This window comes from Motacilla alba, chromosome 6 (assembly GCF_015832195.1).
Source record: "Motacilla alba alba isolate MOTALB_02 chromosome 6, Motacilla_alba_V1.0_pri, whole genome shotgun sequence".
In the NCBI taxonomy this organism is placed as follows: domain Eukaryota; kingdom Metazoa; phylum Chordata; class Aves; order Passeriformes; family Motacillidae; genus Motacilla; species Motacilla alba.
Window position 1 is genome coordinate 31854347 of NC_052021.1, and position 19377 is coordinate 31873723.

A 19377-nucleotide genomic window follows, 5' to 3' on the forward strand; every position below is an offset into this window, starting at 1 on the left:
CACCTCCCTGGGCAGCCCATTCCAATGCCAAATCACTCCTTCTGAGAAGAAATTCCTCATAATGTCCACCCTAAACCTCCTGTGGTGCAGCTTAGGCAATATCCCCTTGTCCTGTCGCTGGTTGCTTGGGAGAAGAGACTGACAGTGAAGTTGTGCCAGGAGAGGTCTAGGGTGGATTTTAGGAAAAGGTTCTTCCCCCACAGTGTGATCCAGCCCTGAACGGGCTCCCCTGTTGGACTCAATACCTCAAAGGTCTTTTCCAACTGAAATGATTCTTGGATTCTGTGAAACTTGCTAATATGTCAAAATGTGGAGCAGCGGGATTCTCCCGAGTTGTGTCCTGATAGTGCACCGCACAGGAGAGAGGCTATGAATAAAAGAGGCCATCAATAAAAGATGGGGTTCATTTAATTTGCAGTAGGATCTCACCTTCTGGAGCTGGGGATTGCTGCTCCTGAGGCTGTGGCAGACACAGACCCAGGGAATGAGGGTGTCAAGTTCTGCTTCCACCAGGGCTCAGTGCAGGAATGTTCAGGCTGTTCTCAGTCTGACTCTCGGGAAATGGACTTGGACAGGCTTTGACCAGCTAATACTGCAAATACAGCCAGCATTCTGCTTTTTACCACTTAAGGCATTGTTTTATAGCATTTGCCAGCAATGGAAAACTGATTTTTCTCTGCTTTAATCAAAGAATTAATTAAAATTAATTAATGTAAATGCTTGAGTGTGTTGTCTCAGCCTCATTTTTGTGTTTCTAAATGGGCGTGATACTTCTGAAATGCATTGCAAACTCATCCAGTTTTAGAGGCGTTTATTTTCTGCTTTTGGTGACAATGTGGTTACGCGGAAGATGACTCTGATCCTGGAAGAGCAATGATCTGCACAAAATTACGGACTTTTGGTGAGGAGAATTTGTTTAACATAGAAGGGACTGGGTGGAACCTCTGTTTTGGGGATTTTCATGTGTTCATTATATTTTAAAGTGAAGATGAAGAAAAACGGAAGACAAGAAGATGAAATTTCAAAGAGTAAATTGATTCACACTAGTTTTTTATTGAGCTGGCAGTAGCCAGGATAAACATCCTGAACCCTGCATTTGTCAGTAGCAATATTTTAAGTTTCTAATCTCATACGATCTCACCGTGGGTTGAAAGTCCTTTAGAATAAACCAGTTTGATCCTGACACGGGACTCTCCAATCAGCATTTAAGAATGTGCTGCTTTTTATTTGCATTAGGCTGTCTGACCAGTTTTCTCACAAGCCTAGTGGATTAAATTTTACTTCCCATTTCCTCAGCAGAGATGCAGTATCAGAGAGCTTTTTCTGGTGTTTACCTTCGGAGCAGACGGTTCTCGGTCTTCTGGTTCCCTGCAGAGCAGCCAGAGCCAGCTCGGAGTAATTTCTCTGGGAAGTCATGTTAATGCACAGCTTCTTCTTGTTCACTTTTGGACTAATTTTTACTGGAAACCCTTTTTGGATAAAAGGTAAGCTTTCTTTTTTTCTGTATTCAGAAAGTTTCTCCAAGTCTGCTTGGACACTGATTGTAGTGATGCACACCCTTGACATTGAGCCACAGCTCTCCCTGTGCAGCCCTGCTCATTGAGAGAATCTTGGGAAAGATTACAGATTGAAACCTTTTTTTGAAACTTTAAAACTTGAGCTCTTTGTGGGGTTTTTTCCTCCTGGATATCGTATGTAAATCCATCATTTTCTGGTTGTGACAACTGCATTTGCTGTCACTCTCACCAATAGTAGAGACTGTAGAAGAACATTTCTTCTTTGTTGATGTGAGGGAAATTCCTACAGTTTCATTGGAATTTTTCATTAACTCATCTCCATTTATGATTTGGCTTCACATTCTAGATTTAAGTGTAACACCTGAAATGTTTCTTAGGAAGTGGTATTTTTATGACCTGCATCAAAGACGGTTTCCTGCTTTCAGGTGTCAAAATCTGAATTATTAAAAGAGCATCTCCATGGTTAGTTCAACATACACTTCACTCGTGAAACAGAATGGATTTTGTGATTTAGATAATAAAATTATTGAAGATTAAGAGCAAAATCACAACATCAAGTGCTGGTATTATTTTCAGACTGGTTTGCTGACACATTTCGATTGCAATTGCAGCCTGTACTGTTAAACATATGCTACCTGCACCTAGCTTTTAAAAATCCTGATGCTATCTGACAGGAGGAGATCATCATTACACTGGAGAACCCTCCTCACTTTGAATGGCTGGCTGTGTGACTTTTTTGCAATTATGAATTCCTTTCACAGGAACGGGGAAGCTGAGGGTGACTTTGTACTACTAGAAATGTGAAGAAATCTCTTTGTTTCCTTATAAAAAACAATTTAAAGGGAAGAAACCACTTCCATTAAAAACTCATATTATTGTTGATGATGTTTAAAAGCAATGGTTGTGTCTCTGTTGATCACGCCAGTTGATGAGCAGACAAGGAAAAGGAAGATTAATTCAACTTCACACAATTTTTTAAGTCCCTGGAGATTGTTTTTGTCTTTATAAAACCACTTACCTGAAACCAGATACTTGGCAGCCTTCTTATCTTCAGCTTCCTGCATTAGCATGTTGTTCTGGAGATAATTCTGATATCATGTAAAAGGCTACAAACCTTTTGCAAAGATCTGACTGTTGCTAGAACAAACAAAATGCAAGATTAGGCAATGGCTGGAGGCGGCGTGGTGAGCCACATTTTCTTCCACACGGGAGGGGGACAAATTGTATCCAGAGGACAACTAAAAGTATTCTTTATCCAGGACGATGGAAAAAGGAGAAGGCCAGCTGCACCAGTTTTCTGTGGTACATCAGGTTAAAAGTGTTGGCCATGGAAGAAAAAAATGATAAAGTCACAAAGTTAACAATCCAGAATATGAAAGAATTAAGATTTTGTTTAAATGCTTTGATACTTTTTCTTTGTGTGCTCCAGAAGACCCCAGCTTTAATCTGAAGTAACTTTTTTAAAGTCAGTTTGATCGTTCCTGAACTGTTTCACTCTTTCTCCATTTCTGGCTGGATCAGAGTAGGCTTTTGGCTATCCCCACTGTGCAGGTGCCAACAGAATGCCTTATCCTTTCTGATTCAAACTTTAATGCCTTATCCTTTCTGATTCAAATATCAAACTTTATTTTCAGGTGTATCCTCTGAACACACGCCCAGACTTTCTACATTAGAAATAATCATTCCTCAAAGTCTGACAAGCAGAGAGAAACATCCCCCATTTTCTCATGAGGTTTGTTATTCTGATTGTCTTTTTTTTCTGATCCTTGGTGTTTTCCAATACACTGTCCTTCATTACACACACACACACAATAGATGGTATGTAGAGATTTTTGTAATGACATGTGCCCCACACTCTCTCTTCTGATTCTTAGTGTTTTCAACTGGTTTTAAGTGCATTTGTTCCCACAAAGGTCTGTGACTGTACTCCGAGTGCCTTCCAAACTTCTAATCCTGTTAATGACCTTGTAAGACAGAAATGAGAAGGGACATGAAGCATATTTTCATTTCTTCTGAGTCAGATTAGATGTTGGAACTTGAGCTAACATCCATGCTGTCCGTGTTCTGGTCTTTGGATAAGAACCAGAGGATTTCAGCCAAAGGATAAAAATGATCCCACAGAGCAGCACAGGTTAAGAGATGAGTGAAAAGAGAAACCTGAGCCTTAATTCTTCAGTTCTGAGGTAACTTACCTTTGTGCCAGATACCGAGTTCATTTACTTAAGTAACTGTTAGTGAAACAACATTAGTCATCTTTGTGCAAACCAATTAGGGGATAAAGACTGGGACTCGTTTATCTGATTTACATAAGGAGTGTCACAAAGCATGATGTGGTACCGAGCAAAGAGTGCATTCATGGACTGTGCCCTCCTGTCTAAATGAAAATATAGATTCCTAGAATTTACACTTTACATAGGAGAGAATGTTCACTTTGCTGCTGAGAGTTTGAAATGTGGAAGCCTGAGAGTTAGGAATCTTGTGGTTTTTTACTTAAAACATACACAGGAGTTGGGCCTCTCTTGTCAAGCAAAGCATGGAATAAACAAAATCGAATAGAATGATCACCTAATTAAGTGATATATTTTCTTTTGTTTTCAGGAGCATTCAGATGACAATCTTTCTTACTCAGTTAAAACCAGAAATGGAACATACCTCCTAAAGCTGAAGAAAAATAAGTATGTGGTAGAGTGTTCTAAGGAATTGTCTTGTTTCGGGGTTAGTTGCATACAGAGAATAATTTTTATAGTGAAAAAATTCAGAAGAAACCATTTAAATGTCAGACTGTAGCAACTATAAAACAACTCTGTTAAATACTGTTAAATATAGTGTCTCTGTTATGGTAATATCTTGTAAAAAGAAGGGAATAATAGTTTTTCTAGCTTTGAATAAATTTATTTTGATTTTTTTTATTAGCAGTGCAAGACAGAACATTTCAGAAAATCCTTAGGAAAAATTAGAATTCAGTTCAATATTAGTTTTTTATTAGCAGGTCAGAGGGGGTTTAGCTCTGTTGTATTTTAAGAAATGTTTCTGTTTCTCTTATTCCTCATTCCTGAGCCTGTAATAGGCCAGGTTCTTGTGCAACTGAGTCTGCTTAGATTCCTCTCTATAGATATTTCAGTTAAAATAAAGAATAATAAGTTTCAAAATAAGTTTAAAAATAACTTATTTTCCAAAAATTTCAGCTCATTTTAAAGTATTTTGTTTCCTGTGCCTGGATTTTAATAATAATTTAGCAAATGAACAGAATGGAGCACTTTCCAGGACTCTTGACTTGTTTCTTGTTTCTAGACCATTAAAAGAGCAGTAGTTTATTTTTGTTTCCAGAAAACTTCTCAGTGATGACTTTAAGCTGTACACATATGGGGAGAATGGGAAACTGCAGGCCACACCATCCAAAAATGAGGTATTGTACACAATAAAACCTCCCCTTTGTGTCAGAATTTTCTTTGAAAAACCAGGAGAGCCAAGAAAAAATAGATTTGCTGGGAATGAGACTTTTGTGAGTTTTCACAGTGGAGCATTTCTGTTTAACAGTTACCAGTGATCTAAAGATGAGGTCCAGGAGGGACTGGGCTGTTTGTGGGGTGCAGCACCCCTGTTCCCCAAGGCGTGAAAGGATTTGCCAGGAGATTATGCCAAGCCTGAATTTGAGCCACCTTTGCATGATATGCAATTTAAAGTACAATGGCAACATCAAAGCTCTGTAGTTTTTAAATCCTGTATCAAACAAGCCTTATAAATACTTCTAAATTAATCTTTAAACTGCACGTGAGCTCAGTGAGACTTAATTGGGTGGTCTGTGCATGAAAGATCTTCTCAGAGCAGTTCTGAAGCAGGATGAGCAATGTAGATAAAAAAATATAAAAATATTTTATAATTTTATAAAAATACTATAAAAATTTTATAAAAATATAAAAGATGCTGATGGGTTAAACTAAAAAGCTGAGAACCAAGAGACCAAAGGCTACTTTAGGTACTCATGACAAGGGATATTCTCCTCCAAGAAGGTCAGGATTACTTTCCAAGCAGGGAGCTCTGTAAATTTCCAACAGCCAGCCCTGATGCCGTGCAAATAATATTGTTAGTTAGAAAATAAGTTTGCAGTTGAAGGCAGCCACCTTGTTGTGTCACTAATTATGTGGGTTTGTTGCATTTCAGACACACTGTTATTATCACGGCACTGTTGAAGGAATTGCTGACTCCACACTTGCTCTGAGCACGTGTGATGGCCTTAGGTATTTCCTCTTCCAATTTTTTTTTAATATTTCACCTTTTGATGAAGCTGAAACTCATTATAGGTTTTATAGTTTCCCTCAACTCCCACTTTTTTCCTCTTTTCCAAAATTCCTTCACAAAAAAAAGATAATATGAGAGAAATTGTAATAAATTTAGGGAGAAACTGGGCATGACCTGAGGCTTCCAGTACTTTATGTGAATGTTGTGACCAGAAATACCTTTGTTGAAAAAAAATCTTACCTTGATGAAGCTTTTGTTGAACTTAAAACACTCCTGCAAACAACTTTGTCTTATGAATGGACACATTTCAAAAGACAAACCATTTCCATGAAAAAGTTTTGGCCAAATTTGAACTGGTTTTTCTGTTGCAAATACAGTAAAATCACAAATGGGATAAAATTCACCCATGTATCTTTCAGGTGAAGCTTCACAGAGAGATGTCACTCACAATAAATCAGGACATATCCTGGCAGTCCTTTAAATGCATAGAGATAAGGGCTGAAGGGGACCCTTTGCATCACCCCTGCACCCACAAGCCAGACTCATTTACTAAAAATTTGGCTTCATTCTCCTTTTTTTTCCCTTCCTTTTCTAACTGATTCAGGAAGCCCACACTTGTTGAGTATTTTAAATAAGTTCTGTTTTGTCTTTTATTGGGCCTTTGAACTTACCCCCATGTTAACATCATTTCAAATAATAATTTATTTCAACATAGTGTCCACGTATCCAGCTGTTATTCATTCATCTAGTCATAACCACGAGGGAAGAACGATGAAATAATGTTTCATTCTATTATGATTGTTAGGGGAATTCTCTACATTGGAGGCAAATGGTACGGAATGGAGCCCCTCAACACATCCAGCACATTTGAACATGTGCTTTATGAACTGGAAGATGAGCAGGGTATCCCCTTCCACTGTGGGGTGCTGAATGGCAGCCTGGAGCACGAGATGTTTGTGAAGCAGTCTGTGAAATACACATTTTCATCAAACAGTACCTCCAGCAGGGACAGGCTCCTCAGGGTAAATATATTTCTGTTTCTCCTTTGAGCTGCAGTCCAAGGCATCTCCAGGGCTCTTGCTCTGGCATCACTGCTGTGGGATTGTGGTGGTGGGATTGTGGCCTTCATTTCCATGGACCCCAAGCTGGTGGGAGCCCTGCTGAGGAAATCCTGGAACAGAAGATCAGAGCTGGGGCTCTCACCCAGCTCACACAGCAGAGTATGGCCAGGACAGCTGTGGGCAGGACATGAAATGCACAAGCTGCCATTCAGCTCATGCATCCCAGTGTCTGACCTGCTGTGAATTACTGACACGGAGATGTTTGTGTGGGGTTGTGATATTTTATGAAAATCCCTTTGCTAGGATTTTCTTCTCCTGAGAAGCTGAAGGGCCTCAGCTTCAAGTGTAAACAATTTATTATTTGCTACTGTGGAATGCAGCAAGTGCTTTCTTAATTAGTCAGTGTGGGATGTTTCTACTTGGTGGCCAATCCAGGAGGCAGCAGCTCTCAGACTCTCTGGGAGTCACAAAACTTTGTTATTCATTCCTTTCTATTCCTGTCTCGCCTTCTAATAATTCTTTTCTCTCTATACTTCATAGTATAGTTATAGTGTGGTCTTTTTTAATATAATATATATCATAATATAATAAACCAGCCTTCTAAAATAGAGTCAAGATCTCTCCTTCACTTCACCAAGTCCAGACTGCCCTGAAAACCCACGGTAATATCTGTGTGGTGACCTAACACAAATTGAGGCCCGCGTTACAAAATGCAACATTGCAAACTCATTATGGTAATTTACTGTGCTTTCTCATCTGCAGGAGAAGCGAGCTGTCCTGCCCCAGAAAAGCTATGTAGAGTTATTCGTGGTGGTGGATCACAACAGGGTAATTACATCATCCGACACTAAATACATTTTATTGTTTTGCTAATTTTGCTCCTCTGACATTGTTGTGGTATTTTGCAGTTTTTGCTGAAGAATTCTGATCCTGCTGCAGTGCAAAAGGAAACAGTGGAGCTGATTAATTATGTTGATGGGGTAGGTCAGAAAAGTTTCCTGGATTCAGTAGTTTCTATTTTATTATAGTGTTCAGAAGAGCAGCTTTCTTCCAAAAAATATGTTTAGGTACTTTCACGAAGTAGAGTGTTTTCAGTTATACTTCATTTTATATTCTAAATATTCTTATTTAGTTTACAATTTATAAATATTTTATATTTCACTTATAATTACAAATATCATGTATGGAGTTTCAAAGAAACTGAAGTTATGTCCTGGTCACTATGTTCAGTTTATTGTTTACTCAGTAGTAATGAAGTCATCCTTAAGAACAGCTGAGGGACATTATTTACCTTTTTTTTTCAGATGTATAGAGCATTAAACATCCAGATTGTTTTGGTTGGATTAGAGATTTGGACAGATGCCAACCACATATCTGTGATGGATGGTTCAGCTGGAGATGTGCTGAGTAGATTTGTTTCTTGGAGACAGAAAGATCTTCTGAAGCGCTCAAGAAATGATGTTGGTCACCTCATCATGTAAGTTTGCACTCAGTGGGAAAACCAGCCATGATGCCAGTGTTAATGTATATGATTTGGGGCTTGTATATTCATTAAAATATACCTGGAGTAGAATCCTCTGAACTTCCAAAATGGTTTAACGTGGAAAAATGACAAGAAAGTATAATGGATTCTTAAGAGTTAATCAGCTCCAGGGACAGGGTGACCTCCAGAGGTCCCTTCCCACCTTAGCCTTTCTGTAACTGAGTGCACTGACAGCAGACTTAAGTGATTGATCATTATTTTCAAGCTCTTATTCAGATATTCATTATTAATTAGAATAAAACCCTGCTGTGGTGATAACTTCCTTCTTGGCTTCAGGAAGACCAAATTTTGCCTTGCAATATTTCTTTCCAACTCGTCAGTGTCTTTTAGTAGAAGTCATGGACTTTGAACCCATCTCTAACACCACCTCCAACCTGCTCTTGTTGCAGAGGGAGAAGCTCTTTCAGTGGATCCATTGGAATGGCTTTTGTGGGTACTGTGTGCTCACACGTGCAGGGAGGGTCAATCAGCACTGTGAGTACATCATCATCTGGGTATGGAAGAAGCTGGTCCTTGACCTGCTTGGTCAAATCACCCTGGCCGGGAGTTGGCTGATTTTTTTCATGGGTTTTCTTATGTAAAGACTTGTGCATATTTTACACTTTTTTTTTTTTTAGTATTTCCCAATTTCTTTGTCAAATTCCAGCCCATCTGGCTTATTTAATCTTCAACAAATTCTTTTGGTCATCTTTTGTGATTCATCAAACTCAATATTGCATTATCTCATCCTTTTACCACTGAAGTTCATAACCACAGAGGTTGGGATGAGAATGCAGCTACAAAATAATCTTTAAATAAATAGAAACTGAACACATTGCACTGTAGTCTCAAGTGTCTGGAATTCCTCACAATAGAACTGTAAACAGGCAAAAAAAAATTAAAAAATTAGTACAAAACTATCTTTTCTCCATCCTTGGGGCAGAACCAGTAACTCCAGAGGTTCCTGTTCCTCAAGTATGGATGCCACAACACTGTGGACAATCTCAGAAGCAGATTCTGTTCTTTACATCTGTTGTTGAAGACTCCTTTGAAATGAGTGTCTAACAGTGTTAAAATAGAATGGAATCACACAGAATAAAACCTGCAACGGTGATCCAGACTAGCTGCCAACTGATTATCCAGAATGTAATCCTCAGGGAAGGAGTGGCAGAATATAATATATAATATATAATATATAATATATAATATATAATATATAATATATAATATATAATATATAATATATAATATATAATATATAATATATAATATATAATATATAATATATAATATATCATATATCATATATCATATATCATATATCATATATCATATATCATATATCATATAACATATAACATATAACATATAACATAAAACATATATATAATATATAGTATATACTATATACTATATATATATACTATATACTATAGTATATATATATAGTATCTATATATATATATATAGTATATATATAGTATATATATAGTGTATATATATACTATATATATACTATATATATACTATATATATATAGTATATATATAGTATATATATATATAATATACTATATACTATAGTATATACTATATACTATATATATAGTATATAATATATAATATATAGTATATACTATATAATGTATAATATATAAAATATAATATATAATATATAATGTATAACATATAACATATACAAGATAATATATAATATATAGTATATAATGTATAATGTATATTATATAATATATAATATATAATGTATAATGTATAATATATAATGTATAACATATAACATATACTAGATAATATATAATATATAATATGTAATGTACAATATATAATGTATAATATATAACGTATAACATATAACATATACTAGATAATATATAACATATAACATATAACATATAATAGATAATAGATAATAGATAATAGATAATAGATAATATATATAATCTGGCCCTACCTGAAAGTAAAATGACAAATTTTCAGTCCTTGCTGCTCTCACCTTACAGTACAATTTGGGATTCTGCCTTCATAGTCCCTGAGAGCTTTGTGGTGGGAGCAATCACTGAATACAAGCAGTATTTTCCATGGTTTCACTGTTCTAAACTTGATTCTCTTTTTCAGCTGAATCATGACAAAATGTTACGGCACGCCACAGTAGTTGCACATGAGCTGGGGCACAATCTGGGAATGAAACACGATGATAAGAGGTGTCCTGCGTCCTATATCATGCACAGCACAGATAAGTAAGATTTCCACTTATTTCATTTTAAGAATTTATTTTGTTTGCAGTGAATCTGGAAGAGCTTTAGTGGATGGGGAGTTGTTTGAAAAATTTGATCACAGAGGTGGACTCACTGACTTTGTATTTGACATCATTTTAATTTATATTAAATTTTATCTGTTTTCTGACCCCATCATTCTTTATTCGTAACATTCCTAAAAACATATTTGGACTTAATTTTTTTTTTTAATAATAGTGGTTGCTGGGTTTTTTTCACCCTGTTGAGAATGCTTTACATGTACTCACTGGGTTTGTGCAAATATGCAACAAATTATTTAGCAGTTAATTAAAAAAAACTTCTTGGCTTATGTTTCCTTCTGTTCATTTATTCTTTGGCATCCCCTTAAGAGAAAAAGATCATAATATTTTATTTATCCTCACTTGTATTAATAAATCAGGGTAAATGAACACTGAACAAAACTTCTCTAGGAAGGGGCATTCCTCAGTTCTTAGGGACTCCAAGTTAAGAGGAATGTTTTCCTGAGAATATTTTTAATCAAACATTTTTAGACTCAGTATTGAATTTCTAAGGCCTGTTTCACACAGGACACCAGAACAGATAATCTGGTGGTCTCTGGCCTCTAAAACCACTCATATTATAATAGCATATTAAACTTCTGGTACTACGCTTTGCTGCAAAGTAAAATAAAAATTAACTGCTTCATAATCTCCTAGCATTATGAATTACAATATTTATTATGGAGAAACAATGTTTTAAGAGCTTGAGTTGTATGTTCTCGTGTAAGCAAAATATTTATAATAATACAATATTGTCCTTTCCAGTGGATCCAGGAATTTCAGCACCTGCAGCGCTGATGATTTTGAGACCTTTATTCTAAGTGGAGGAGGAAACTGCCTTAGAAACCCTCCCAAAACAAGTAATGTGTACAAAGAACCTGTCTGTGGAAATAATGTGGTCGATCAAAATGAAGAATGTGACTGTGGCAAACCACAGGTAAGACATGAAATTGAGCTGGATACTTGTTGTATATTATATTATATTATATTATATTATATTATATTATATTATATTATATTATATTATATTACATTATATCATCATATCATATAATATCATATCATATCATATTGTGTTATTCTATATAATTCTGGCCTAATTGCATTATTATCTGAGGAGTTTTCCTTGTAATTTTGCATTTTTCAAGCAATATCAAAATAAATGTTAGTAAAAGTTTAAAACCATGCTTTGCTTTCAATGTGGACTCAGTTAAGGGCTGTTGGACTCCACAGAACATTGAGGCACTGCTGAGAAAGAAGTGAAATTCAGAGCAGTGTGAGGGAACACTGGGTTTTGTGCTGCTTTTAGCATCACGGATATTTCTGTTCCATGACAGAGACTGTTTATCTATAGAATATGTATAGCTTTGTTAACTGTAACCCTTCAACTTTGCCTACACAAAATGACTTTTAAGAGTCACATTTGCATTGTCAAAATGTCCCCCCAAGAATGGGAGGTATTGGCTCATTCTTCACTGGGTAAAAGTGTCTCCAAAAAGGCGGCAATAAACCAAAAGGCTGCCAGCAAGCCCTGGTTCCATTGGCCACAACCCATCAAAACAGATGTTTTTCTGCTGACCTGTACAAATCAAACACAGCAGCAGTGTCTGCTGGTTCTTTTTAAAGCAGGAGAATGTGAGAATATGACACAGTTACTTGAAGTTTGGCTTGTGCATCCACGTGGACTGGTGAGTGCTTTCCTGGCTGTACAAATAAAACACTTTCAATGTCCTCAGGAATGCTCCAACCCCTGCTGTGATGCTGCCACCTGCAAACTCACAGCTGGCTCACAGTGTGCTCAAGGACTGTGCTGCAAAAACTGCAAGGTGGGCAATGCTTGATTAAACTAAATTGTTACTATTCCCTGAGATTTTTTAATGTTTGAAAAGAGCTATCCTAGTCCTCTTGACGTATTTTCAAATGACATGCACCAGTAAGAAAGCATGTGAGAAGAGAATTTGTCTTACAAATGTTCCCAGTTGCCTTTGTTTCACTCTAGAACTTCCTGTGTTGCAATACTGAAAGTGTTCTCCCCCTCTGGTGCTAGTTTAGAGTGGCAGGAGCAGAGTGCAGAGCAAAACAAGATGTGTGTGATCTCCCTGAGTACTGCAATGGAAGCACTGCCTACTGCCCAGATGATGTTTACATCATGAACGGTCACCCATGCAGCAACAGCAAGGCTTATTGCTACTATGGGGTGTGCCAGAGCTTTGATTCACAGTGTGAATCTATCTATGGCAAAGGTATGCTTGGCATTTAATGTTAATCCATTTGTAGGCTCCTGATAAACATTGCCAATTTTTCTTTCTGCTATTTTTCAGACACCTTACTGAGATTCACTGATTTTTTTTGTACAGGGGCACGGAAAGCACCTGATATATGCTTTGAAAAAGCAAATATTAAAGGAGATAGGTTTGGAAACTGTGGGATGAAAGGTGGAGTGTACAAGAAATGCCCTGTCCAGTAAGTCACCACCAAATAAAAGCTAACCCTAAAATCTTCAGTGTAAAAAATGTATTTGTTACAAAGCCTGAAAGTGAGAGATTTTAAAGAATATTTTTTTAAATGCAAGATAAAAAGTTGGAGTGGGTTTGCACTGATCCTGATTTTTATCTGTTCACCTTGTCTCTGAGTATCCTTTATTGCAAGCAGGCACAGTCTGTGTGGGAAGCTGCAGTGCACATCTGTCAGTCTCCAGAACTGACAAATAAAAGCTAACCCTAAAATCTTCAATGGAAAAAAAATATATTTGTTACAAAGCCTGAAAGTGAGAGATTTTAAAGAATATTTTTTTAAATGCAAGCTAAAAAGTTGGAGTGGGTTTGCACCGATCCTGATTTTTATCTGTTCACCTTGTCTCTGAGTATCCTTTGTTGCAAGCAGGCACAGTCTGTGTGGGAAGCTGCAGTGCACATCTGTCAGTCTCCAGAACTGACAAATAAAAGCTAACCCTAAAATCTTCAATGGAAAAAAAATATATTTGTTACAAAGCCTGAAAGTGAGAGATTTTAAAGAATATTTTTTTAAATGCAAGCTAAAAAGTTGGAGTGGGTTTGCACCGATCCTGATTTTTATCTGTTCACCTTGTCTCTGAGTATCCTTTATTGCAAGCAGGCACAGTCTCTGTGGGAAGCTGCAGTGCACATCTGTCAGTCTCCAGAACTGACAAATAAAAGCTAACCCTAAAATCTTCAGTGTAAAAAATATATTTGTTACAAAGCCTGAAAGTGAGAGATTTTAAAGAATATTTTTTTAAATGCAAGATAAAAAGTTGGAGTGGGTTTGCACTGATCCTGATTTTTATCTGTTCACCTTGTCTCTGAGTACCCTTTATTGCAAACAGGCACAGTCTGTGTGGGAAGCTGCAGTGCACATCTGTCAGTCTCCAGAACCTCCCAGCCTGGAGCGTTGTCAATAATGCATCCGGGGTTTTGTGCTGGTCCTCTGACTTTGACCTCGGATCAGATATCCCTGATCCTGCCCAAGTTCATGATGGCACAGCCTGTGGAGAGAACAAGGTAAGAGGAACCACAGCAGCCTGACAGAATATACTCCAGGTGGAAGGTTCTGAGCTTCCAAAAACCTTCCCTGGCTCTCTTGTTCATATGGCATAACACAATAAAAATCTTTTGGGATTAATGATGTTGGTCACCTCATCATGTAAATTTGCATTCAGTGGGAAAACCCACTGAATAACATGCAAACAATTAATTAGCTCTTCACAAAACTGGGGTGCCACATTATCAGTCATTCAAATTACTCCATCAAAGTGCATCCACAGAGTTAAGCAAAGCTGAGACAAATAAAGTTATAAAATTCTGAAATACTGAATGTTGTATCAGTCCTTTTTCTTAACATCTAAGTGAAAGCTGCAGACATGTAAACTTGTATACACTTACATAGTGTATTTATAAAAGGATGGGATTTTTTAAAGTTTTGTGTTTGCAAGACACTCATTACTTGTTGCAGGCCTGTTTAGGTTTTGAATGTCTTGATGCAAGATTTCTGGGCTACAGCTGTGATGTAAAGCAGAAGTGCAATAACAATGGGGTGAGTAGATGGTGCTTTGTGTCCTGTTTCTAGACTGGGCAAATTCCCTGTTTTAAGCAATAACCAAGCAGGTGGCTTTGCTTTTTCCTGATCTGTATTAAAAGTTAAATCCACTTATTTTACCTGTAATTTGCCAGAACACTGCAAACCCCTTAGCACTAACATTGAGAGGCATTTTGTCTCGATTTCTCATGGGAATTTTTTTAAGTACTGCTGAGCTGGTGAAATGTGAAAGGAAAATATTCCTTTGAGGATGACAGTCTGGTAATATAATGATTTATATATGTCTCTGTGAAAAATCAAAATGGAGCTCAGAGGTTGTAAAACTAAGAAGGTTTCTGGACTGTGACTAATTGCAGGCAAATAACACAACTGTTAACTTAGAGAGAATTACCACAGGGTATCAGAATCCCTCAGTGGTTTGGGGTGTTATGGAGGGCAGAGCTCATTCCCAGTTAATATTTCATGTATTTCTGTGCAATACTATGCAGCATTTCTTGTTTCCACCTGCAATTCCATGCATGGAACTCCAAATCCATGCCAAAGCTTTGAGTGGCCACTCTCAGGGAGGTGTTGCCTGACTATCCCTGTGTTTGTTTGAGCTGTAGGGGTGTGACAACACCGGGAACTGTCCCTGCCTGGCTCACAACTCCTTTTGTTTGAGCTGTAGGGGTGTGACAACACCGGGAACTGTCCCTGCCTGGCTCACAACTCCTTTTGTTTGAGCTGTAGGGGTGTGACAACACCGGGAACTGTCCCTGCCTGGCTCACAACTCCTTTTGTTTGAGCTGTAGGGGTGTGACAACACCGGGAACTGTCCCTGCCTGGCTCACAACTCCTTTTGTTTGAGCTGTAGGGGTGTGACAACACCGGGAACTGTCCCTGCCTGGCTCACAACTCCTTTTGTTTGAGCTGTAGGGGTGTGACAACACCGGGAACTGTCCCTGCCTGGCTCACAACTCCTTTTGTTTGAGCTGTAGGGGTGTGACAACACCGGGAACTGGCCCTGCCTGGCTCACAACTCCTTTTGTTTGAGCTGTAGGGGTGTGACAAAAACGGGAACTGTCCCTGCCTGACTCACGGGTCCCTCTTGTTTGAGCTGTAGGTGTGTAACAACAACGGGAACTGCCACTGCAATCCGGGATGGGCCCCTCCATTCTGTAACCAGTCTGGCTACGGTGGCAGTGTCGACAGTGGTCCAGCTCACACAGGTAGGACACTGAAACTGGCCCTCATCCTGCCCCAGGGGCTGAGAAAATAACCCACTAATAACATAAAAATAATCTACTAATAACATACTAATGTTTTTTTCTATTGCATGAGACCCAAATCATGGACTGACTTGAAGAACAAACATTATTGTCTGATAATGAAGTAGCTTTTGCTGGCCTTTACCCACAAAATGTTTTCCATCTCTTTGTCTAAAAGCAAAGTTCATAATCCGTAGTTTTCTGAGGAAAATCTGTGTTACTTTCTGCAGAACTTTATTGGATTTTACTAAATTTGTACTTTGGGAAAGGGAAAAATTGTTTTGTAATTATTAAAAGTTTAGGAAGGCAAAGCAAACATGCTTGCCACACTTGTGGTAAGCAAATACAAAACGAATTTGTCAGCTTCAAAATTATTGAAAATATTTTATGGAAAAGGAAAAACATTGCATATACATAGGGTGGGTAAGGCAGAAAGAACTTGTAAGGCCATAAGGCCAAATCCTACTTTTCTGATTGCAACATATTATACATTTCAGTGAAGTTGTTAATTCTATTCTGCAACAATTTGAAGATTGTACTTTTTAAAACAGAAAAAGAAGTTTTAAATTCCATGATTTCAATTCTTTTTCCCTAGATACATCACTTCGGGATGGGCTGCTGATTTTCTTCTTCCTGGTGCTGCCTGCAGCCATCCTCACTGCAGTAGCAGTATTTAAACGTGATGCAATAAGGAGAAAAATTTGCAGGAAAAGCAGAGGACAGCACAGGTATTTCCCTTCTGACAGGTGCTATTCCAGCACGAGAGTGTGCCCCAGGTCAGTGCAGCAAGGCTTTATCTACACTAAATATTCCACACCTCCTAAAGTACAAGCCTGCCCTGCTACCAGCAGCAGTGGGGAGTTTAACAGCCCATCCCCTGCTCCTTGGAAGTGCAATCCAGACACTCCAGTTGTCTGTTCTCAAGCATTTTTTTCCCAAATCCATTGCACTTTCCTAATTTTTGTTGATAATTTTATGTATGGCTGCAGAGGCAGAGCATACTGAGATTGTTTGTCAGGTCCAGAACAGGATGGACTCAAAGCAGAATCCTTTGAGACCTCTGAGCTGTAGCTGTGTCCTTGGACAATGCTGCATCCCTGAAGGATTCCTGATGATGTGGTGTCTGTTTCAGGGATAACAACGGGCAGGAACCAAAGCAAGGCAACAGAGCAAGTCAAGAAACAGGAAATAATCAGGTAAAATAGATGGAGGCTTGGATGATTTCATGTTGGGTAATCCAGACTGCACAGTGCCTTTCCTGAAACACATTAATCGTGGCATTGTGACTTTCTGATCCATTGAAACCACCTCTGTTATTTCTTAGGCCAGACACTGGGGATGCTGCTTAGCCAGGCTGTGGGCTCTGATAAAACTGAATAAAAATTATCAAAACAAAATGTTGCAAGAGAATATGAAGAAAGCCCCAGCAAATGAGAGCCCGTTCTAAAATGACATTAGCTTAATACAGAAGAATTATCTATACTTTGTGTTTTCTGCTAATCTGATTTTCTGCCATGCTTTTTACAGCCTGCTGCATCAAGTCACAACGTTTTTACCACATTGCATTTTCCTGGTACAAGGTTTGTAGTGCTTAAAACCTTCTTCACTTCATCTTCCCTATGTTTATGTTGCTGTAAGTGAAGTTATTGATGTCCTGTGTCCTGCTTAGGGGGATTTTTTTCATGCAGCATCATGAAATAGATTAAAGATTAGATTAGATTTAATTAATAGATAAAATAAATGTAAATTAATTAGATTAATTAGTAGATTAATTAGATTTAAGTAATAGATTTTTCATGCAGCATCAATCATAGATTAAAAGCTTGAAGGAAAAATGTTGGCATAAACACAGCTAAGTGCTGCATGGGAGAGGAAGGGGCAGAGAGAGTTAGGTGGAAAATGCTATAAACTGCTTTAAAATGGTAAAGAACTACTTTGGAAATGTCAGCTGTCTCAAGTCATGAAATACTAAACCCAATGTGTTTTCCACACTTCAGGCAGCCAGTCCAAACCCAGCCTCCTGCAGCTTCCTCAGGACCTCAACGCCCCCCAGTCCCACCCAGACCAGTTGTCTGAGATGTTTCTTGGGAACCCTCAACCAATTCTGACAAAAAACTGGCCTGAAAAACAAATGAAGGCATTCCAATGCTCCAGTGCTCTCCTTGTGCAGCCACAATGCCTTTGGAAAGCAGGTCCCTCCTGCAAGGCCTGGGTGCCAGGGGGCTCTGAGCTCAGATTTGGTGGCACCCCAGAGTTTTGCTCCTTGCTGCTGGCTGTGTTTGTGCCTCCTCTACCTCACCTTTTACAAATCAGACCCTGAAGTTCAGCGTGCACGGGAGTGAACCTGGCAGTGTCAGAGAACAGGACTCCTCCACGCTGCTGCCTCCCTCTCAGGCCACGGAGAAATGAATTCTGCTGTTCAGACAAAATACAAAGCTGGGAGATCTGCACTTTACCTCCTGGGCTCTCCTCTCCTCAGGACACTGCCAGGAGCTCTGAGGGCCTGCAGAGCCAGGTTTGGGGACAGTCCCTGTGCCCCGCCCTGACATCTGTGTCTTGGTTTGAACAGACAGGTGTCTGCTAAGGAAGGCAGGAGCCTCCCCTGAAATGGAAAATGTAAACCCTTCCCTCTGAATTGCTGTAAATTTTAAATTAAGGAGCTCTCAGGCAAAGATATGGGAGTGAGAATAACAGTTCTTTATTACAGAATCACAGAATTTCTAGGTTGGAAGAGACCCTTAAGATCATCGAGTCCCACCCATGTTCCAATGTCGTAATAAAGACGACACGGACACTGCTGCTCTCCGGGTGAACAAAAAAGAGGGACCTTTATTTTCTGACTCCAACATTTATAGTTTTCCAAAAGTGACAGTGGATTGGAGGGTGACAGTGCCACCTCTCCAATGACACTGGACAGACCAAGAGTCCATCAGTTCTCTCCTCCTCCATGAAAGAATGCAAAACATAAGTTGTTTACAGAACTGTGTGTGAGAAAGTTTGTTACAAGAATGCAAACATCAGAAAGCTTAGCAAAGTCTTAAAAAATGAAAATAACATTCCAAGACCTTGACTAGATCATGGCACCCAGTGCCACATCCAGTCTGTTTTTAAACACATCCAGGGATGGTGACTCCACCACCTCCCTGGGCAGATGATTCCAGTCTTTGACCAGAAGAAAATGAAAAGATAAAATAAACAGTGCAGTAAACTGAAACAACACTGACAGAGTCAGAACACAGCCTGACACCCTGTTGGTCGGGGTGTTGGTAGCAGTCCAGTTGGAAATGTGGCTGCAGTCCTCCTGGAGTGTCCTCAGCCCTACCAAAGCTGGGCCCAGAGCCCACCTCTCACACCCCACCAGCCAGGTCAGCTTCCATTTCAGGTAATTTAGAAAAGAAACCTCACCTGGGGACACCAGAAACTCT

General features: G+C 38.6%; 1 protein-coding gene across 3 annotated transcripts; it reads left to right on the forward strand.

Moving 5' to 3' along the window:
* The first annotated feature begins 1314 nt into the window (after positions 1-1314).
* Positions 1315-18815, forward strand: LOC119702523 (disintegrin and metalloproteinase domain-containing protein 9-like). Of its 3 annotated transcripts, none has more exons than XM_038140771.1 (22): positions 1315-1484; positions 3152-3249; positions 4116-4192; positions 4845-4923; positions 5679-5755; positions 6562-6778; positions 7580-7645; positions 7726-7797; positions 8122-8294; positions 8750-8834; positions 10475-10596; positions 11418-11589; positions 12389-12478; positions 12700-12895; positions 13010-13115; positions 13996-14170; positions 14622-14702; positions 15808-15913; positions 16548-16728; positions 17085-17148; positions 17480-17532; positions 17950-18815. In XM_038140771.1, the coding sequence occupies exons 1-22, from the start codon at positions 1415-1417 to the stop codon at positions 18026-18028; spliced, it is 2439 nt and encodes an 812-aa protein (XP_037996699.1). In that variant the 5' UTR covers positions 1315-1414; the 3' UTR covers positions 18029-18815. The 3 variants fall into 3 exon arrangements, with proteins under 3 accessions (XP_037996699.1, XP_037996700.1, XP_037996701.1); XM_038140772.1 differs by having other exon boundaries at positions 16548-16680; XM_038140773.1 differs by lacking the exons at positions 1315-1484; positions 3152-3249; positions 5679-5755 and having other exon boundaries at positions 4160-4192.
* Positions 18816-19377: the final 562 nt, after the last annotated feature.

What these genes read in the sequence shown, in the direction of transcription:
- LOC119702523 (XM_038140771.1), top strand. Translation starts at nt 1,415, where the DNA reads ATGTTAATGCACAGCTTCTTCTTGTTCACTTTTGGACTAATTTTTACT. An exon ending in CTAAAGCTGAAGAAAAATAA is followed by an intron (nt 4,193 to 4,844) that starts GTATGTGGTAGA and finishes TTTTGTTTCCAG; the next exon opens with AAAACTTCTCAGTGATGACT. An exon ending in AGGGAGGGTCAATCAGCACT is followed by an intron (nt 8,835 to 10,474) that starts GTGAGTACATCA and finishes TCTCTTTTTCAG; the next exon opens with CTGAATCATGACAAAATGTT.